Raw genomic sequence first — 21,178 nt, 5'->3', positions numbered from 1 at the left:
AGTGTTGAACAAGTTTGAACGATGTCATGGGAGGCGTTGATACAATTAGTTTGAAGTTTCGGGGGTCCCGGGTAGGGTCCAGGATGTTTTAGGTCGAAAATCGTAGCTGTAGCAGGTCCAGGAGGGTTGCAGGCCTCGGAAACCACCCACTTGGTCCGCACAAAAAGAAGTGCGGCTACGGTATGTGCCTTGCGGACCACACAAAAAGAAGTGCAGCCGCGGTAGGTGTCATGCGGACCGCACAAAATGGTGTGTGGCCGCGGTGAGGAACGATTCGCTGGTCCTACTTCAGAAGCTCATATCTTTTGATCTACAAGGAATTTCGGGATGATATAAAAATGAAAGTTGTAGACCTTCGTTTCTAGTTTCCAGAAAGATAAAGATATTGCAATTTGGACATCTGTAAAAAAAGGTTATGGCCAAAATACTAAAGCCTATTACTGTAGAGGAACCGCGGTTGTTTTTGCGCGGACCGCACTAGCTTGTGCGGACCGCGGTCGATTTGGTGCGGCCCGCAGAGGCTGAGATCTGAGGGGTACTCTATAAATACGAGGTTTTGGGTTTTATTTAATATTTTGACCTAGAGAGCTCGGATTTTGGCGAATATTTGAAGGTTTTTCAAGAAATTCATCGGGGTAAGTGATTCTAACTCAGATTTGGCTAGAGTACATGAATCTATCATTGAATTCATCATTTAATTCATGATTTGGGATGGAATTTGGGAAGAAAATTGTGAAACCTTTCAAAATATAAAATGATGATTTGAAGGACCAAATATTATCGGAATTGGATAATTTTGGTATGGTTAGACTCGTAATGGTATAAGGATTCTGAAAATGTAAATTTAACCCGATCCAAGATCTGGGCCCGGGGCTCGGGTTTTGCTAATTTCGGGATTTTTGATATTTTTGAATGTTTTTTCTTGGGCTTTGTTCCCTTAGCATATTGTGACGTATTCGTTCTGATTTTGGATAGATTCAACGCGCGTGGAGGCCAATTCTAAGGGTAAAGGCGTCGCGAGCTAGAGAATTAGCCGGTTCGAAGTGAGTAATGATTGCAAATGATGTCCTGAGGGTTTGGAACCCCGGATTGCACATTGTAGTGCCATATTGAGGTGAGACACGCACTGGATGATGAGCGTGGGGTCTTTTACTACATGGTATTGTGACTTGGTCCGTCCCGATTGATGATTTTACCGCGTATTTGACTGGAATTTATTTGTTATCATCATGATTTAGGCTGATTGCCATATTTGGGCTTCGTGCTAACTATTTGGACCCTTCGGGGATTTTTATCACTGTTTCCTCACTGCTTGACTTATTATTTGAACTCAGTCGTGTTGATATCTATTGTTTTACACACTCAGCCACTTTTACTCAGATTTGAAACTTAAATGATATTTCTACATCATGTTTTGGGCTAAGAACTACTGTTTTACTAATGCCCAAGGGGCTTGTGATGATTTTTGTACTGAGTGAGGCCGAGGGCCATATGTGAGGATATGCTGAGTGATATGAGGCTGAGGGCCTGTAATACTTTATGTGCCACGAGGTGGCTTGAGTGATGTGAGGCCGAGTGTCGAGTGATGTGAGGCTGATGCCGAGTAATGATGCCACGATGTGGCTTGATATAGCTCTTGGGCCATAAGGGGCCCCTCCGGAGCCTGCACACCCACAGTGAGTGCGGGTACCCATTATGATCTGAGAGTGAGACCGAGGGGCTGATACTGTTCTGAGTGATTGATTCTGAGCCCAAGGGGCTGATACTGTACTGAGAGTGAGCCCGAGGGGCTGATACTATTCTGAGCGATTGATATTGTGCCCGAGGGGAAGATTTCTACTTGTATTTACCTATTTTACTTGTTTTAAAAAGGGATATCATTTGATTTCTTCACTGATTTACTGCTTTAAGTTATTTTACTGCTTGATATAGAATTGCTTTGTGCCTTTATGTGTTTTCAGACTTTCAGCCATTATATATAATTGTTACTCACTGAATCGGAGTGCTTAAATTACTCCCTGCACCATGTGTGCAGATTCAGGCATCGCAGAGTCCGCTCTTGAGTGTTGATTCTCCTAGTCCAGGCAGTGATTCGAAGACTACGAGGTAGTTGTTGGCGTTCGCAGCCCCGTGCCTCCCTTATCTTATCATTTTCATGTTTTTATTTGTGTCGGATTTAGTGTTCAGTAGACTTGTATCCGGATTTCCTAGTCGCTCATGACTTGTGACACCCCGGTTTGGGCCATGTCGGGATGATTTCTACTGTTGTTATCGTTAATTCCGCAAATTACGGTTATTATATCATGTTTTAGGACTACTTATGGTATTTAACTGTTTAAAAAAGATGGTCTGTTTTGGTCTGGCTGGCCTTGTCTTCACGAGAGGCGCCATCACGACCGGATTCGGGGAATTGGGTCGTGACACTTAATTTACGAAGTGTTGGTTTCTTGACAGTACACTAAAAACATGAAATTTGTTTTAATTAGGTTTAAGATGTTGCTTTATCTATTATTAGATTTCTATTTGATGTATTTTTCATGTTTATAAGCGCTGATGTTCATGAAAAATCTCTCTTTCAATTTGAGAAACCTTGGTTCCAAATTTGTTGAAGAATCATATTTTAATATGTTGTTTATTTTAAATGAGCAAATTCATGTTGATAGGAATCTGTATTCAGCAGCACAAATGTCACGACCCAAACCCGGACCCAGTCGTGATGGCGCCTCTCGTGAAGACAAGGTCAGCCAATTAAACCCAATTCACTTTTTAAACAGTTAAATAACACAAAAGCGGTCTGAAACATGATATAGCAATACTAAGTAGTGAATAATAATAAAGTGCGGAAGTACAACCCAACACAGCCCTAACCGGAGTGTCACAAGTCACGAGCATCTACTAGGGTATAAATACAACTGAAAGTCTGAGTGTACAAATACAGACTAATGAATGAAGAGAGAGAGAGAGAGAAGCAGTGCTGCGAACGCTAGCAGCTACCTTGCTAAACTCCGATGACGCTGCCTCTGATCAGCCAAATTCCGCTACCGGGTGTATAAATACCTGAATCTGCACACAAGGTGTAGGGAGTAAAGTGAGTACTCCAGCTCAGCGAGTAATAATCATTAACTAAAGTCTGAATGGTAAGAAATCGCGTAAAGCATATCAAGATGTTGTATAGAAGCAATTCAAAACCAGTAAGAAAGCGGTGAAACTGTAAAAATCATTTAAACATCTTAGCTCAGTTTAAACTTCTTTGAAAACGACTTTTTCAACAGTTACGCAAATGAATGCAAAATAGGTAGTGCAGATAAGCACAAAAATCCGCCCCTTGAGCACAAATACCATAGTTTAACAGGTAAATGACAAGTAAATAAGAAAGACAAACACATAAAGGTTCGCCCCTCGGGCACAATGTCAACAACTCTGCCCCTCGGGCAATATCTCAGAACAATATCAGCCCCTCGGGCAATCACATAGAATGATACCAGCCCCTCGAGCAATCACAAAGAACAATACCAGCCTCTCGGGCGATCACATAGAACAATACCAGCCCATCGGGCTATCACATAGAACAATATCAGCCCTTCGGGCTATATCTCACATCACAATGGGTACCCGCGCTCACTGGGGGTGTACAGACTCCGGGAGGGGCCCCTTACGGCCCAAGCGCAATATCAAGTCATCTCGTGGCATCATAAACAGGCTCTCGGCCTCATATCAATATCAACAAGCCACCTCGTGGCGTACATATCTTAGGCCCTCGGCCTCATAATCAAATCAGTATCTCACTGTTGCGGCGTGCAGCCCGACCCAAAAGTATTCTCACAATATAGGCCCTCGACCTTACTCAGTCAAAAATCACCTTACCCACTCGGGTAACAGTAAAACATGATGCTCAGCCCAAAATGTTATTTGAAATATCATTTCAAGTGTTAAAGCAAAATAAACTTGGCTGAGTTTTGAAAATAGTGGAAAGTAACATGACTGAGTTCAAGTATAAAATCAAAACAGTGAGGAAATATCAACAAAAAAATCCCCGATGGGTTCAAATAGCTGGAACTAGGCCCAAATATGACATTCAGCCCAAATAATAATGGTAGCAAATAGTTTTAAATCAAATACGCGGTAAAATCATAAATCGAGACAGACCAAGTCATAATCCCCAATAGTACACGACCCCACACTCATCATCAAGTGTGTGCCTCACCTCAATATAACATTACGATGTGCAATCCAGGGTTTCGAACCCTCAGAGCATCATTTACAATCATTACTTACCTTGAACCGGCTAAATCTCTAGCTCGCGACACCTTTGCACCTCGAATCGTCCTCCATGTGCGTCGAATCTATCCAACATCAGAACGTGGGCGTCAAAATATGCTAAGGGAACAAAGCCCAAGCAAAAACAATCAAAATATGACACAATTCCCGAAATTACCAAAACCTGAGCCCCAGGCCCACGTCTCGAAATCGAGTAAAATTTGTATTTTCAAAATCCTCATACCCTCACGAGTCTAACCATACCAAAATTATCCAATTCTGGTATCATTTGGTCCTTCAAATCATCATTTTATATTTTTGGAAGATTCCACAAATTTTCTTCCCAAATCACGAATTAAATGATGAATTCAATGATAGACTCATGTACTTTAGCCAAATCTGAGTTACAATCACTTACCCGATGAATTTCTTAAAAAACCTTCAAAATATCGCCAAAATCCGAGCTCTCTAGGTCAAAATATTAAATAAAACTCAAAACCTCGTATTTATAGAGTACCCACAGATTTCCACCTCTGCTGTCACGACCCCAAATACCGGTCGTGATGGCGCCTATCACATTACTAGGCAAGCCGTACCAATCATGAACCACAACCCATTTTCAGTTTTAAATAAATCATTTGCTAACACGGTTTAATTACCAATTATCATAATAAGTGTTTTAAAATAGCAAGATAGATACGCGGAAGTCAACAAGACATAGCAACTACACGGCCCACACTGATCTGGTGTCGCAAGTCTAGAGCCTCTAATACAAGTCTGAACAACCTACTACATAGATAGTCTAGGAATGCGGAAAAGTAATAAGATAGAAGGGAGAAATCAGGACTGCGAACGCCATGCAGCTACCTCGAAATCCCCGGCAATTGCTGAACGACTGAAAAGCTCGCACTCGGCCTCTGAGGCACCTGGATCTGCATGCAAGCTGCAGGGAGCAATGTGAGTACTCCGACCTAGTGAGTAATAAATATAAATAATGACTGAAAGTAAGAAATCACGTATACACAAGGTATTCTATAATGAAGCAGTCAAATAAGTAATTTGTAAGCAGTAAACCTATAAAAAACAAAATAAAGTACTTCTACAACAAATAAACAGGTAATTGACAGACAGTTAAGATAAAGTAAACACATAGAAGTTTGCCCCTCGGGCACAGTATCAACATTTTTTGCCCCTCGGGCTCAATCTCACATCACAATGGGTACCATCACTCAGTGTGCAGACTCCGGGAGGGGCCCCTTACGGCCCAAGCGCAATATCAAGCCATCTCGTGGCATCAAATCTAGGCCCTCTGCCTCATATCAATCAAGCCACTTAGTGGCGTACATATCTCAGGCCCTCGGCCTCAAATCAGTATCAGTGTTTCCTCACAACTAAGCCCTCGACCTTACTCAGTCAAAAATACTCACAAACCCCTCGAGCATTAGTAAAATAGTATTTCTCAGCCCCAAAAATCATTTACAATATCTTTTAAGTCTCAAAAACGGAGTAAAAATGGCTGAGTAGTAAAACAGTGGAAAATAACATGACTGAGTTCAATTAGTAAGTCAAAACAGTGAGAAAATAGTAATAAAAATCCCTGAAGGGTTCAGATAGCTGGCACGAAGCCCAAATATGGCAATCAGCCCAAATCATTATGATAACATATAAGTTTCAGTCAAATGCGCGGTAAAATCATCTATCGGGCTGGACCAAGTCACAATCCTCAATAGTACACGACCCCACGCTCGTCATCAAGCGTGTGCCTCACCTCAATATAGCACTACGATGTGCAATCCGGGGTTTCAAATCCTCAGAGCATCATTTAAAATTATTACTCACCTCGAACCGGCTAAATCTCTAACTCGCGAAGCCTTTGCCCCTCGAATCGGCCTCCACGCGTGTCGAATCTATCCAAAATTAGAACGAATACGTCACAATATGCTAAGGGAACAAAGCCCAAGCGAAAACATTCGAAAAATATCAAAAAACCCGAGCCCCAGGCCCATGTCTCGGAATCGGGTAAAATTTACATTTTCAGAATCCTCGTACCCTCACGAGTCTAACCATACCAAAATTATCCAATTCCGATACCATTTGATCCTTCAAATCATCATTTTATATTTGAAAGGTTTCACAATTTTTTTCCCAAATTCCATCCCAAATCACGAATTAAACGATGAATTCAATGATAGATTCATGTACTCTAGCCAAATATGAGTTAGAATCACTTACCCCGATTAATTTCTTGAAAAACCTTCGAAATATCACCAAAGTTCGAGCTCTCTAGGTCAAAATATCAAATAAAAACCCAAAACCTCATATTTATAGAGAGTACCCCACAGATTTTCATCTCCGCTGACCGCACAAAATCGACTGCGGTCTGCACAAAAACGACCGCGGCCGCACCAGCTTTCCTCTGCAGTGACAGGCTTTAGTATTTTGGCCATGCCTTTCTCTACAGATGTCCAAATTTCTGTATCTTTACCTTTCTAGAAACTAGACTCGAAGGGCTACAACCTTTGTTTTTGAATCATCTCAAAATGTTTTGTGGATCAAAAGATATGATCTTCCGAAGTAGGACCAGTGAAATGTTTCCCCACCGCGGCCGCACAGCATTTTGTGCGGTCCGCACAACACCTACCACAGCCTCACTTCATTTTGTGTGGTCCGCACAGCACATACCGCAGCCACACTTCTTTTTGTGCGGACCGCGCGAGTGGGTTCTGAGGCCTGCAACCCTTCTGGACCTGCTACAGCTATGATTTTCGACCTAAAACATCCCGGAACTCCCGAAACTTCAAACCAATTATACCAACACATCTCATGACATTGTTCAAACTTGTTCAAAACCTCGGAACGCTCACAACAACATAAATCACCAATTTAACATAGGATTCAAGCGTAAGAACTCCAAGAACTCTTAAATTATGCATTCGATCAAAAAGTCTATCAAATCTCGTCCGAATGACCTAAAATTTTGCACACACGTCCCAAATGACACAACGAAGCTACTGTCACTCTTGAAATTCCATTCCGACCCCTATATCAAAGTCTTGCCTATCAACCGGAACCGCCAAAATATCACTTCGCCAATTTAAGCCTAAATCTTCTCTACAACTCCAAAACTCATTCAGATCGTGCTCCTAAGTCACAAATCACCTCCCGAAGCTAACCGAATCATCGGAACTCACTTCCAAGCCTTCTAACACATAAGTCAACATCCGGTTGACTTTTCCAACTTAAGCCTTCTTAAAAGAGGCTAAGTGTCTCAAACTTCACCAAACTCATTCCCGACTCGATTCAACCAACCTAACACCACAAAAACACGAATAACGAAGCATAAAGAAGCTAAAATGGGGAAAACGGAGCGGTAACTCATGAGACGATTGGCCAGATCGTCACATCTGCGGACCACATAAAAATGACCGCGGTCCGCACAAAACCAGCGTAGTCCGCACAAAAACGACTGCGGCCGCACAGATTTTCATCTGCAGTGATAGGCTTTAGTATTTGGCCATAACTTTCGCTACAAATGCCCAAATTGCAATATCTTTACCTTTCTGGAAACAAGACACAAAGGACTACAACTTTCATTTTTGAATTATCTCAAAATTCCTTATAGATCAAAAGATATGAGCTTCCGAAGTAGAACCAGTGAAATGTTGCCCACCGCAGCCGCACTACATTTTGTGCAGTCCGCACAGCACCTACCGCGGACGCAATTCTTTTTGTGCGGACCGCGCTGGTGGGTTTCAAGGCCTGCAACCCTTCTGAACCTGCTACAACTATGATTTCCGGCCTAAAACATCCCGGAACCCCCGGAACTTCAAACTAATTATACCAACACATCCCATGACATCGTTCAAACTTGTTCAGAACTTTGGAACGTTCACAACAACATCAAATCACCAATTTAACATAGGATTCAAGCCTAAAAATTTCAAGAACTCTTAAATTATGCTTTCCATCAAAAAGTCTATCAAATCTCGTACGAACGATCTGAAATTTTACACACACATCCCAAATGACACAACGAAGCTATTGCAACTCTCGGAATTTCATTCCTATCCTAATATCAAAATGTCGCCTATCAATCGGAAAACGCTGAAATCTCAATTTCGCCAATTCAAGCCTAAACCTTCCACGGACCTACAAAATGCATTCTGATCACGCTCCTAAGTCCCAAATCACCTAACGGAGCTAACCCAACCATAAAAATTCCGATCCGAGATCATATACAAACAAGCCAAATCTTGGTCAAACCTTTCGAATTTCAAGATTCAACTGAGAACTGTTTTCTTCCAAATTCATTCTGATTACCCTGAAAACCAAAACCAATGATTTACATAAGTAATAATACATCACATGAGGCAAGTCATGCCCGAAAATTGGCAATCAAAGTGCAAAAGTTCAAAACGACCGATCGGGTTGTTACAACAAAAATCTAAAATCTTGAAGAAAATTATGAAGACCACAATTTTAGAAGGGAAAAGAACATAGTAATGGTTAACATACAACACAAACTAATTAGAGAATATTGGAACTAGAACACAACCTTGGAGTTGTATGGCCAAACATTATATAGACTAACCAGCTCTAGGCTATCAAAAACCAAAGTTTTTTTCAGTGAAGCTCAAGTGGACTCCATATAATCCCAGCTTCATGTTGTATTTTTTATTCTATGTTTCTCTCAAGGATCTAGTTACTTAAAATTCCTATCTCTTAAGTTGCACTCTGCTTTTACAATAAAATGCGAGTATAGCTACAGCTTTCATTAACACGTTTATTATATTTGTAGGAAAAAAATTGGGGAGGAAGATGAGTCATGATGAGTTCTTCATGGGACTCACATCCGGAAGAAAAAGGCACCGACAGATCCAACTAGATGGGTCTAGGATCGAGCAGAGACTACACATGTACGTTTCATAACTACTATAAATATTTCTAATATTATATAGTTAGTATTTTTTTATCTTCTAAATAAAAAGTCGCTACAAGATCAATTTGGAGGGGTATACTCAGAGATTGCCACTGAATGAGCAAGGCGAGCGACCGCCCATTTCAGACGAAGAAGAGAAGGGGATATGGTTGAGTATTGTCGGTGGTCCTAAAAAGGGGATAACATACGGCCTTTTAGATAAATCGTTTCGGTGCTACATGGCTGGATTGCAAGGTATAGGGACTTCCGCTCAAGGAGAGGCGATTGATAGTTCAGCTATATCGTCTATGGAAAAGAAGATCGCAAAACTGACAGTAGAGCTTGAAGAGACCAAGGCTAGAGAAAAGAAGAATTTTGATACCCTTCAAGGTGAGCTAGAAAGGAGGGACAAACAATTTGATCTCCTTCAAGGTCAGCTTGCCAATCTTCTTGCTTGTGGTGCTTTCCCCATTCCCCGGTCTCCTCCTCCTTCCCCCACCTGCCTGCGATGAAGGTCCTAGGACCGAAGATGAAGATGATGCTACATAAGAAACTCATTGAATGTTGTGTATTGTTAAACAAAAATGCGAACTTGTCAATATTTTGTTGTTGGTTATTTGAATGATGATTATATTGTTATTGAACACTTTAGTAGTTGTTGTTGTTGTGGTTATTAGTTATTGTGGTTGTGGTTATTATTTGTTGGTTAATTGTTATTGGTGGTGGTTATTAGTTGTTATTTTGTTGAGTTTTCATGGTTGAATGGTAGCAATGTAAGCTGCCATTATAAGATGTATATTGGTTTAAATTGGTAGGTAGTGTAGCTTAAAAGCGGCCATTTTCTGCCCAGTTTTTACCCAGATTTCCGATCGAATTCGGTCGGAAATTAATTTGTTTTGCCCAGAAATTCATAATTTCCGAACAAATTCGGTCGGAAATTTCAAATAAATTCCCCAGATTATTGAAATTTCCGATCGAATTCGGTCGAAAATTATAAATTTATATTTATTTTTTAAATAAATCAACAATTTACAAATAATTATTTAATTAAATAATATTATTATTTTTTAAGAGTTTGACCGAATTCGGTCGGAAAACTAAAATTAAAAATAAATAAATAATAATATTTTCTGATCGATTTTGGTTGGAAATTTAAAAATTAAAAAAAAAATATTTAATAATTTCCGACCGATTTGGGTCAAAAAATAAAGTTTGACTGACAGTCAGTGCATTGGATTTTATCGACCGATTGCGGTCGGAAATTTTCGACCAATATTTTCCGACCGATTTCGATCGGAAATTTGCAACCAATTGTGGTCGGTCTACGTTTGCGATCATTGTTTTTCCGTCCAATTAAAAACGGTCGAAAATTTCGGTCGGAAATCACCTGATTTTTAGTAGTGACAATATCAAACAAACGCTCACAAGAAAAAAAAAAAGAACCTGCATTATTGAAATTTTTGTAGGTGCAGAAGGAATGCCATTCGCACAACATAAAGCAATTCTCTCATCAATTCAACAATATAATTCTGCCCAGTCTTTGATTACTAAAGTTAGCATGGCTTTTAGTAACTAAATAACCAAGATTAAGATGTATCATGAAAGAATTTTTTTAGTGTTATATGATAGGTGCCCTATTTCAATCTTTATGTCAAAAACTATTTTCATGTACTACAAATTATCTCTCCCTTATAACAAAAGGAATCATTAATTACATAGACAAAAGATAATAAACTTTAAATAGAAGCTTAATTCATCTGACAAGTTATACGATTTCCTAGCATTTTTTGAGTCAAATAAAGAAAAAGAACTAATACATTATATTTTCAAGCTTCAATTTGACAGGTCTTAGGTGCTTCTTGAATTCAAGTAAAAGCTAGTGGAAATTATTTCAAGCTTTATATTCATATTATTCTTTATATTAAACATGTGACCTTTTACCTATAATAATTTCATCGAAGTTGTCTACATCCATGTAATTCATTAAATTTTACAAAGGTAAACTGAAATCTCTAGAGCTCTTGCTCAATTCTTGAATCAATAAAACAAATTTAAGAAAAAATGATTTGTTTATGTGGATATATCTTTGACAGATATTATAAAATGATTTTTCCTTTTGTGCATTAAATATATGTATATAAGTATATTTATTTCTATTATAAGAGACTCAAATTTAATACTTTGCAATTATGTTCTTACTTAAAGAATGTAAAAAAAAAAATCATATACACAGAGATATGAAACAGTAATTGCACCAACCAAAGGTCACTCTTTTATTGAATTCAGATAAAATCGCAAACCTGGAAAGAGAATATCTCCAAAGCCAATCATGACATAGCCATAATAAGGATTAGAAGATTAGATATATAGTCGAGAACTCTTAGAAGCTACAAAAATTTTTAAAAAAGAACTTAGTCATATTTCACCCCATACAGTTTAAAGAAAAAGATATATAGTAAAACTATTTAAGAAATAAAAGTTTATCGCAAAGAACAATCAGAAGGGAACATAAACAAAATCCTAGAATATTGGATACAGTGATACAAGGAATACCAACCAAAAAAATCTCAAAAATAAGGAAGAGATAATCAAATCACAAAATCAAAGAGAAGTGATTTACCTCTAGCAGTAGTAGAAAAAAGAGAAACAGAAACTGAAGGGAAAAATTAAAATACTGAAGAGCAAAGAAAGAATTTTACCTTGGGCAAGGGGAGGAAGAAGAGGAGAAGAAGAAGACCCTATAAGGGAAGAGAAGATTTGCGATAAGAATTAAGAGAGGAGCTGTTTAAGAGCATTAAAAGAAGCGATCGTTTCTTTTATAGGGAAAATAAGCGACTGTTGAGTTTTCTTTATTGGAAAACTTTTTTTTCATCAGTTTTAAAAGGAAAAATGTCAAAAAAATGACAATAAAGATAAATGTCAATGCTGGGCTGAGAGAGGTGCCACATAAGCCTCTCTTAGACCCAGCTTTATATATATATATATGAGCCCATTAAGTGCTAAACTACCTCACTTTCAAAGAGTAATTGAGTTTAATGGTGTACTGTGGGTCGGGCCTGAACCGGACCGGACTGGGCCCGCGGTCCTAACGGGCCTGGTGGGTCGGTTCTCGTGGGCCGGTCTTAACGGGTATTTAAAGCCCGTGGCGGGCCGGTCTTCCTAGAAAGCACACGAGCCCGGGACCGCTAAGCCCGGGACCGGCTGGCGGGCCTGGGCGGGGCCTAACGACTAGTTTTTATTAAAAAAAAATAAAAATTCCAACGGTCAAAATTTAAAACGTAGCCGTTTGGGCTGCAATTTTGACCGTTTGGTTGTTTAGAAAATAGTCATTTGGCTCCCAAACTTTATATAATTACACTTTTTCCTAATTCTCAACTATAAATACCACCTCATTCTTTCATTTTTACTCACCAATTCATCAATCTCTCTCAATCTCTCTACTATAATTGCTTATTTTATTGTTGAAATTTCGTGAAAAATTGTGAAGTTGGTGAATTGAAGTATTCAAGTCTTCAACGATTTTCAATTTTCAAGAAGTTGTTCGGCAATTCGGTAAACGCGTTCCAACTCTTAAGTTTTAATATTATAGTTTTGTTAGTTTTATTTAGTATAATTATAATTAATATGGCATTTTCTTTGAAAAATATTAGTTGTAAGGGTAAAGCTAAAATTGGTGAAAGTAGTGTCACACCTCCTTTTTGCGCGCCTACCCCGAAGGATAAATGCGTGAGGAAATTTTTCCAATTTAAGTGACAATATTCGAAATGTGATTATTTATTTAATTCAGAGTCGCCACTTGGGAAAGGTTTGGCTTTTAGTGTCCCAAGTCACCGGTTTATCTTGAATCCCAATTCGAGGAAAATATTCGACTTTCCAAATGAAGTCTGCGAACCAGAAATTCTAAGTAAGGAATTCTGTTGACCCGAGAGAAGGTGTTAGGCACCCCCGAATCCCGTGGTTCTAGCACGGTCGCTTAAATTGTTGTAATGGCTAAATATCTGATTTTTATACATGTTATGACTTGTGTGCTTTTATTAAGTTTAAACCGCTTTTTTTATTATTTTTTAATAGAATTGCAACGTCGTGAAAATGCATCTCGAACCACGTCACAATCAATGCACCCGTGGTTGTTAATACGTTCCGACTCCGTTGAGATTTGGATTTGGGTCACATAAATGCGCACCCGAATTTAAGCATGTAATTTAATCAAAATCGCGTCTAAAGAGTCTAACGCGTTATTATCTTTGGGGAAAGCCGTGATGTTCGCTAAATGACCACTCCCGAAATATAAGTAATTATTAACATCTATTGAGGGCCCCGCAGTTTGTGCGTCTTTGTTTGGCGAGGCTCGCCACATTTATTTTAAGGATATCCTAAAGTGACTACATTTCTATTAAATTCGTTTCTAAAAAAAGAGAAAAATCCTAATTAGTTACATGCTTAAAAAAAGGGCGTAACATATTAAATGCTAGATTAAGACAAATGTTAACGGAAAGGAATATTACTAAAATTGAAATTATAAATAAACTACGGAATCGACAAATAATATGTTCAAAAGAAACTAATTATCATATAACTAGATTAAACTCACATTGTTAGATGACTTGAACCGTTGGAATTAATTATTTACGACTATTTGAAACTAGAATCAATCTTAATTACTAATGCATATTCGAAAGTTTATTAAATTCAAACGTTAACTCGTCTTGTTTGAACTCAAATCATGCCATAATGCCTAATTCACGAAATTAATTTAAATTCATGCTTTAACTAAATTTAGCTACATGTTCATGATTAACCTACTGTTGACAATATTAAAACCTTCAAGCTAGTGAACTAACCAGTTTTACCGAGCCGATTCACTAAACACCAACTTATGTTATTTTCCTCTTACTCCAATTGTTAAACAGTTTGACAGTAATGAGCATGCTTAAACATATACTACCTAATAACCAAACTAAAACAGAGTATTATTTAATACATCACTACAAGATGCCTAGTTATGCAAAGCAACCGAAATTTACAGAATAATAATACATGAGATAACCTAAACACAATCAGTAAAAGAGACAAAGGAAAAAAAGCTAAATTAAAACTTCAAAGTTCCATTCTTCATGTGTATTCATGCTTTCACATTTCAGTTTACAATATCGATAAGGTTACGGCCATGTACCTGGTATTGGAAGTAAAAGAAGAGGAAGATCAGTAGAAGCAGCAGTAGCGTAAATACACAGCAACAACAGGTTCAGCAATAGCAAAACCAGTAACGACCAGTAGAATAACCCAGTAACAGATTGAAAACCAGCAATACCAGAATGCAATCGCAGTCAAAGCAGAAGAGAGATGGATACAACGCAGTAGTTTACTGATTTTTGAATAACACTCAAGGAAAAGCATCCTGAAATTATTCAAGTAAAAGTTCAGCTTGTTTTTCTCTTTTTGCTCTCAAATTCTGATTTCTCAAAATTCAGTCAACTCTCTCAACTTTCTCCTCTATCTTCCTCTACACTGTGTAAAAATGACTCTATTTATAACCAAGACTCTTGTCTTGAACCACTAACCCGAAATATTCTCATAATTGCATGCCTAGCCCCCACTACTTAATGTTTTTCTTATTTAATTCCCTTGTTCCCCATGTCTACATGTTTTGTCCCCCACTATATTAAACAAATACATTTCTCACTCCATTATGTGTTGTCCCCCACTATATTAAACAATGTATTAACTCCCCACCATTATGTCTTGTCCCCCACTACGTATTATTTTAATATTATTTAAATATTATTTAATACTTAGTGGACAGAGCACTCAAAATAAATAATTGTTCAGATTTTCGATTCCAAAAATACCCCTCTGAAATTACTGAAATTACCATTTTACTCCTGGAAATACTGCAATTTACCATTCTAACCCCGTCAGCTATAACCAATTCGCCTAATCAATTCTAAACAAAATACAGCAGCTATAACCAATTCCTAATCAAAGTTTATGAACAAACTTAAACTAAATGATGAACAACAAAGAAACAACTGGAATTATTTTGACTGAACAATATTTTTTAACAACAAACCTACTTTCAGATTCAAACAACAGTAACAAACAAGTATATTCAAATCACTGAGCTCAAATTCAATTGAACCTCCAACTAAATCTAACAATATTGCAACCAAGATGAAGGATTCAAACTAAATCAAAAAGTTAAAAACCAAAACATAAACTCACATTAAATCATTGGATTAAAAACGAACTTCAAACAAAAAGTGAACACGAATTAAATCTAAATTAAACAACAAAGATGAATGATTCAAGTGATTAAACTAACACCCTTCTATATTAAAACTAAACAAAAACAAATGAATGAAAACAAACCGAAGAAATAATTAAGAAATGAAAAACAACGAACAAGAAAGGAATCAAACATATACTGATTTCAAATCTGAGAATATCAAACAAAATACGGACAGAAATGAAACTTAAACCAACTAACCGGAAATGAACAACGACGAACTCGAACCAAGACTGCCAACGACCTAATGGATCTCGACTTCAATGAAAAACCACCTTCTCTTTAACCTTGACGAACTCAGACTGGACCTCGACGAGGCAGTCATGGTGAAGAAAAAGAAGACGAAGAAGAAGCAACAGTAACAGCAGCAGCGTTGCTTGTCGCAGACCCCCTCACCTCGATGGTTTTTCCGGCGACTTGGGGTGAGCTCGACGAAGGCAGCAGTAATGGTGGCTTGGGTGGTGTTCATGGATGAGCTGGTACGAAGAAGAAGGAGCAGCAACGCAGCAACCATGCTGCTCGTTAATGGCGGACGGGGGAGGGCATCAACAATGGTGGTTTGGACGTGACGACGATGGTGGTTTTAGGGTCGTCGAGCAGCAGCAGCGTTTGGTGACTGCAGTTCACTGGACGAAGAAGATGAAGACGATGGGGTTCGTCTGGACGTGAGCTGAGGGAGACGACGAAGAAGAAGAAAGAGCAACCATGGGAGCTGGTCGTTGGAGCTGGACGTGAGGAGGGCAGTCATGGGAGCTTGATGGGTTGTTTGGACGAAGATGAGCGAAGCAGCAGCTATGGGGGTAGTTGCTTGGTTGTTGCTGGAGGGGTCGCTTGGGGTAGATGGAGAGGCAGTAGCTGCCATGGGGGTGGTGGCTTGGAGCTGGAGATGGAGGTGAGGGGGCAAGGGAGGGTGCTGCGAAGAAGATGATGCAACAGGGGGCTGGTGGCTTTTTTAGGGTTTGGGTTTTTTTTTTTGTTTTGGGAAAATGAAAATGAAATGAAGAGGGGGAGTTGGATCTTTGGGGTTATGGGGCGGACCGGGTCGGGTTGACCCGGTATGGGTTTGTTTCTTTTGGGCTTGTGGTTTAAATTTGAAGAAAAGGCCCAATCCGATTTTCTTCTATTTTTTGTTCTTTTCTATTTATTTAATTTCCTAATTAATAAAGCTAAAAATGCTAAGATTAAATTATAAAACCCAAAATTATCTCAAAATACTAATTAACTCCTAATAACAATTATCGCACATTTAAGTAGCAATTAACGATAAAATCACACAATTTGGACGTTAAATGCTAAAATGCAACGTACGTTATTTTTTATGATTTTTTCGTTTTTGTAAAAAACACTTAAATAAATATCAAATGCAAATGCGACATATTTTTATATTTTTTATTAATTTAACACATTAACATGCACATGCAAAAATACAAATAATTATCAAAAATGCCCCGAAAATTCAAAAATTGCACACAAAGGAAAATTGTTTTATTTTGAATTTTTGGGAGTAATTCTCATATATGGCAAAAATCACGTGCTCACAGCTGTTCCTCTTTGTCCGAAAACACGAAGAGTTTTCGTGCAAAGATAAAGTGAGCGGATACGAGCGATTTTTGCCCGTTGGAATACTCCGTGTGAAGCATTTTTTGTTTTTGAAAGATTTGACCGAACCTTTGCTTCAAAGGTTTCCGACATATCCTGGGCTAAACGGGAATCAGGTCAATGTAGTTCGGGAAGTTTTGGTAGTTGGGACTACCAATGGAACTGCGATGCTGTTGTTACTGCTGTTGCATGCTGTTACTACTGCTTTACCGACCTCCTTATTACACCAAAGGAGAATTAAAACTAAGCTAGCTATGCCTATCAACTACTAGTTACAAGATTCCTATCTATAATTCTTTCGTAAATTGAGTCTTAGCTGATTCTGCTTGTAGACTTCGATCTGAATCTTGATGCTCGCAAGTTGTAGGCGCTTGTTTATTTCTGCAGCATTGAGTGAAGCGGGATTGGCGGAGCTCGTGACTTCAATCATATTTTGAGAGATACGCACTTTGTTTGTTCTAGTATTTGGGCTCATCTTCTTTTGTTCTTTTCTTCCTTTATTTTAATCTGGATTGAGACTCACTCCATAGGTCATCTCGATCCATGTGCCTCGAGGTCAAACCTGCTCAGACAACAAAACAAACAAACGAACGAAATTTTTCTGCTCCAGTTTCACTAGGAAAATTTCATGAGTTAATTGCCATAAAAATCTACAGAATTGATGAGGGGATTGGAAACCTCAAGTCTGAAAGACGCAACTGAGGGATTGGAGCCCTAATGTCGGCAAAAGAAAAATCGCTCAACTCAGGGATTGGAGCCCTAATGCCGGCTAAATGAAAATTGCCCAACTCAGGGATTGGAGCCCTAATGTCGGCTAAAGGAAACTTGCTCAACTCAGGGATTGGGGTCCTAATGTCGGCTAAAAGAAAACTTGCTCAACTCAGGGATTGAAGCCCTAATGTCTGCTAAAGGAAAATTGCTCAACTCAGGGATTGGAGCCCTAATGTCGGCTAAAAGAAAAATCGCTCAACTCAGGGATTGGAGCCCCAATGTCGGCTAAAAGAAAATTGCTTAACTCAGGGATTGGAGCCCTAATGTCGGCTAAAAGAAAATCGCTCAACTCAGGGATTGGAGCCCTAATGTCGGCTAAAGGAAACTTGTTCAACTCATGGATTGGAGCCCTAATGTCGGCTAAAAGAAAATTTCTCAACTCAGGGATTGGAGCCCTAATGTCGACTAAAGGAAACTTGCTCAACTCAGGGATTGGAGCCCTAATGTCAGCTAAAAGAAAATTGCTCAACTCAGGGATTGGAGCCCTAATGTCGGCTAAAAGAAAATCGCTCAACTTAGGGATTGGAGCCCTAATGTCAGCTAAAGACGACTAGAGAAAGGAGGCCCTATGTCTAAAATCTCAACTCAGGGATTGGAGCCCTAATGTTGGCAAAGGTGACTAGGGAATGGAGGCCCTATGTCTAAAATCTCAACTCAGGAATTGGAGCCCTAATGTTGGCGAAAAATAGGTTGATATTGGGGATTCTAAACTAACCCCTTTTTTGGAATTTTCTTCTTATTTCTCTTTTCGTTTTTTTTTAATTATTTTTTGTTCAGCAAAAATGCAGGAAAGAATTTGGAGGAAACTTCCCTTTTGGGTTTATTCCTTGCTGCAAAGCTGTTTCTTGCACTTGTGCATTTTTTTCCCTTTTGGTTGCACATGCTTCTTGCACGGTTGCTTTGGATTGCACTTGTTTCAATTTTCCAAACAAAGAACAATTGTTAGTTTGAAAATGGTGGTTGGTTCGGTGGTCTTGATCATTCCAATTGCTTGGTCCCGGCCTCATTTCTGTTGAGAAACTTCGCCATTGATTGGCTTCAAAGGCGACCCCCTTTCAAACTGATAAGACTCAGATTTCAGGATTTCATGATGACTCGCCCGTGTAAGGCTTTGGTTCTCATTCCGCTTTATAGACCTTTGCCTTTGACTTTCTTCTCTCTTTTTTTCAATGCCTTTACTTTGGAGGTAATCAAACATCATGATCAGTCAAGATTGGACTAACGCACCACTGAGGCTGGGTATTTTCTTCACCTCTTGGCAGACGAAGCTCTGTGAAACCGGTCCTGCCACCTTTTCTTTCTAACACATTTGGAATTTAGGGTTAAGCCGAAAGGGATTCAAGGAAAGGTAAACAAAGAGCGGAAAAACGAATTTAAAAGATAAGCGTCCCTTTTGGGGGAAAAGAAGGACTTATCTGAGGTGCATGCTGGCTTCAAACTGACATGACATGCTTTTTGGACTGGATACCCGAACCTCACGAACTTGCATTTCCTCATGAACCAAAACGGATCTATGTTTCCCAACCAGGGAACCTTGCCAGAACTTTCTGTGGTGAAATCATCTTTTCGGCCGACAGCGCCCTTTGCGGGTTTTCGCTAGTGACCTCTCTCATTTCTCTTCTCACCGTCGCCCGATAGTACTTTTTGCGGGTTTTCACTAAACGGACTCTCTCATTCTTGGTTTCTCTACTCTCGTCGCCACATGGTGCCCGAAGGTTTTCACCGACAAGATTATCTCATTTTATTTCTCTCAATTTTAGAATGCATCGGCTTCCAACCATGATATTTCTTGGTTTCCCCCGCCTTTGGCAATTGATCCGAAGGACTTGTACTTGGTTTTTGGTAAAAAGAATTGTGGATGAAATTACAACTTCGGAACCATTTGGTGTGCCCGTGGTTGAACCATTATAACATCTGCCCCAGTTTCAACTTCAGGGAAAATTGGATTTTTGTTTTGGTGTGACTGAACCCCAGAGAGAGACTGCCTACATATCCTTTCGAAATCAAGTCAGACGTAGTTCAGGCAAAATCATTTTTTTTGGGTTCAACGGTGTTTTTGGATTCCAAAGAGGTTAGCCAAAGAAATGTAACCGGCTCAAAAGGTTTGTAAAAAAAAAGTTGATAGTGTTTGGGTAGCGGGAATAAAAGCCTTAATCATCTCAAATGTGCCAAGACATCACCGAAGTAAACTCAAACATAGTACCTTTTGACTGCATCCACATTCACAGCTGTTTCAGGATCATTTCCTTCAATATCACCCAGATATAAAGCTCCTCTTGGCAATATCTTCCTGATGATGTACGGACCTTTCCAATTAGGAGCAAATTTTCCTTTCGCTTCCTGGTGATGTGGAATAATGCGCCTTAACACTAGTTGACCTACTTCAAAATTCTTGGGTCACACTTTCTTATTGTAAGCACGGGCCATTCTTTGTTGGTACAACTGCCCGTGACAAACCGCAGCCATTCGTTTTTCGTCAATTAAGGTCAACTGCTCCAATCGAGTCTTAACCCACTCGCTATCTTCAATCTCTGCTTCAACAATGGTCCGGAGCGAAGGAATTTCTACCTCTGCCGGTATCACAGCCTCGGTCCCATAAACCAACAAGTATGGGGTTGCGCCTACTCATGTGCGCACTGTAGTGCTATATCCCAGCAAGGCAAAAGGTAACTGTTCATACCACTGTCTGGAACTCTGGATTGTCTTTCTCAAAATCTTCTTGATGTTTTTGTTTGCCGCTTCAACAGTGCCATTGGCTTTGGGCCGATAAGGAGTGGAGTTCCTATGCGTTATTTTGAACTGTTCGCATACATCCCCCATCAAGTGACTATTCAGGTTTGCCGCATTATCTGTGATGATAGTTGCAAGAATACTAAAACGACAGATAAGATTTGAATGTACAAAATCCACCACAGCTTTCTTAGTGACCGATTTGAGAGTGACAGCTTCGACCCATTTTGTGAAGTAGTCAATAGCGACCAATATGAATCTGTGCCCATTTGAAGCTTTCGGCTCAATCGGACCAATGACATCCATACCCCAGGCGACAAAAGGCCACGATGCCGACATAGGATGTAGCTCTGTTGGAGGTGCATGAATCAGATCTCCATGCACCTGACACTGATGACATTTCCGGATGAAGCTGAAGCAGTCTTTCTCCATAGTTATCCAATAATACCCGGATCGAAGGATTTTCTTCGCCAAGACATACCCGTTCATATGAGGTCCACACACTCCTGCGTGTACTTCATGCATGATTCTTCCTGCTTCTTCGGCGTCAACACATCTTAACAAGTTGAGATTCAGGGTTCTTTTATACAATACCTCGCCGCTCAAAAAGAATCCAC

At 39.3% G+C, this 21,178-nt stretch overlaps 1 protein-coding gene across 4 annotated transcripts; it reads right to left on the bottom strand.

The window, feature by feature from the left end:
- Positions 1-2,800: 2,800 nt before the first annotated feature.
- LOC104247636 (uncharacterized) lies at positions 2,801-9,772 on the bottom strand. 4 transcript variants are annotated; one of them, XM_070167499.1, is made up of 6 exons: positions 9,558-9,772; positions 8,521-8,578; positions 6,097-6,164; positions 5,125-5,200; positions 4,276-4,343; positions 2,801-3,063 (listed from the first exon to the last, which is right to left on the bottom strand). In XM_070167499.1, the coding sequence occupies exons 1-6, from the start codon at positions 9,731-9,733 to the stop codon at positions 3,039-3,041; spliced, it is 471 nt and encodes a 156-aa protein (XP_070023600.1). In that variant the 5' UTR covers positions 9,734-9,772; the 3' UTR covers positions 2,801-3,038. The 4 variants fall into 4 exon arrangements, 2 of the variants coding, with proteins under 2 accessions (XP_070023600.1, XP_070023601.1); XR_011405123.1 differs by lacking the exon at positions 6,097-6,164; XM_070167500.1 differs by lacking the exon at positions 4,276-4,343.
- Between the last annotated feature and the right edge of the window lie 11,406 nt (positions 9,773-21,178).

This window comes from Nicotiana sylvestris, chromosome 2 (assembly GCF_000393655.2).
Source record: "Nicotiana sylvestris chromosome 2, ASM39365v2, whole genome shotgun sequence".
In the NCBI taxonomy this organism is placed as follows: Eukaryota; Viridiplantae; Streptophyta; class Magnoliopsida; order Solanales; family Solanaceae; genus Nicotiana; species Nicotiana sylvestris.
The sequence above is the reverse complement of the archived record's forward strand: the minus strand, read 5'-3'. Positions and strand labels throughout refer to the sequence as shown.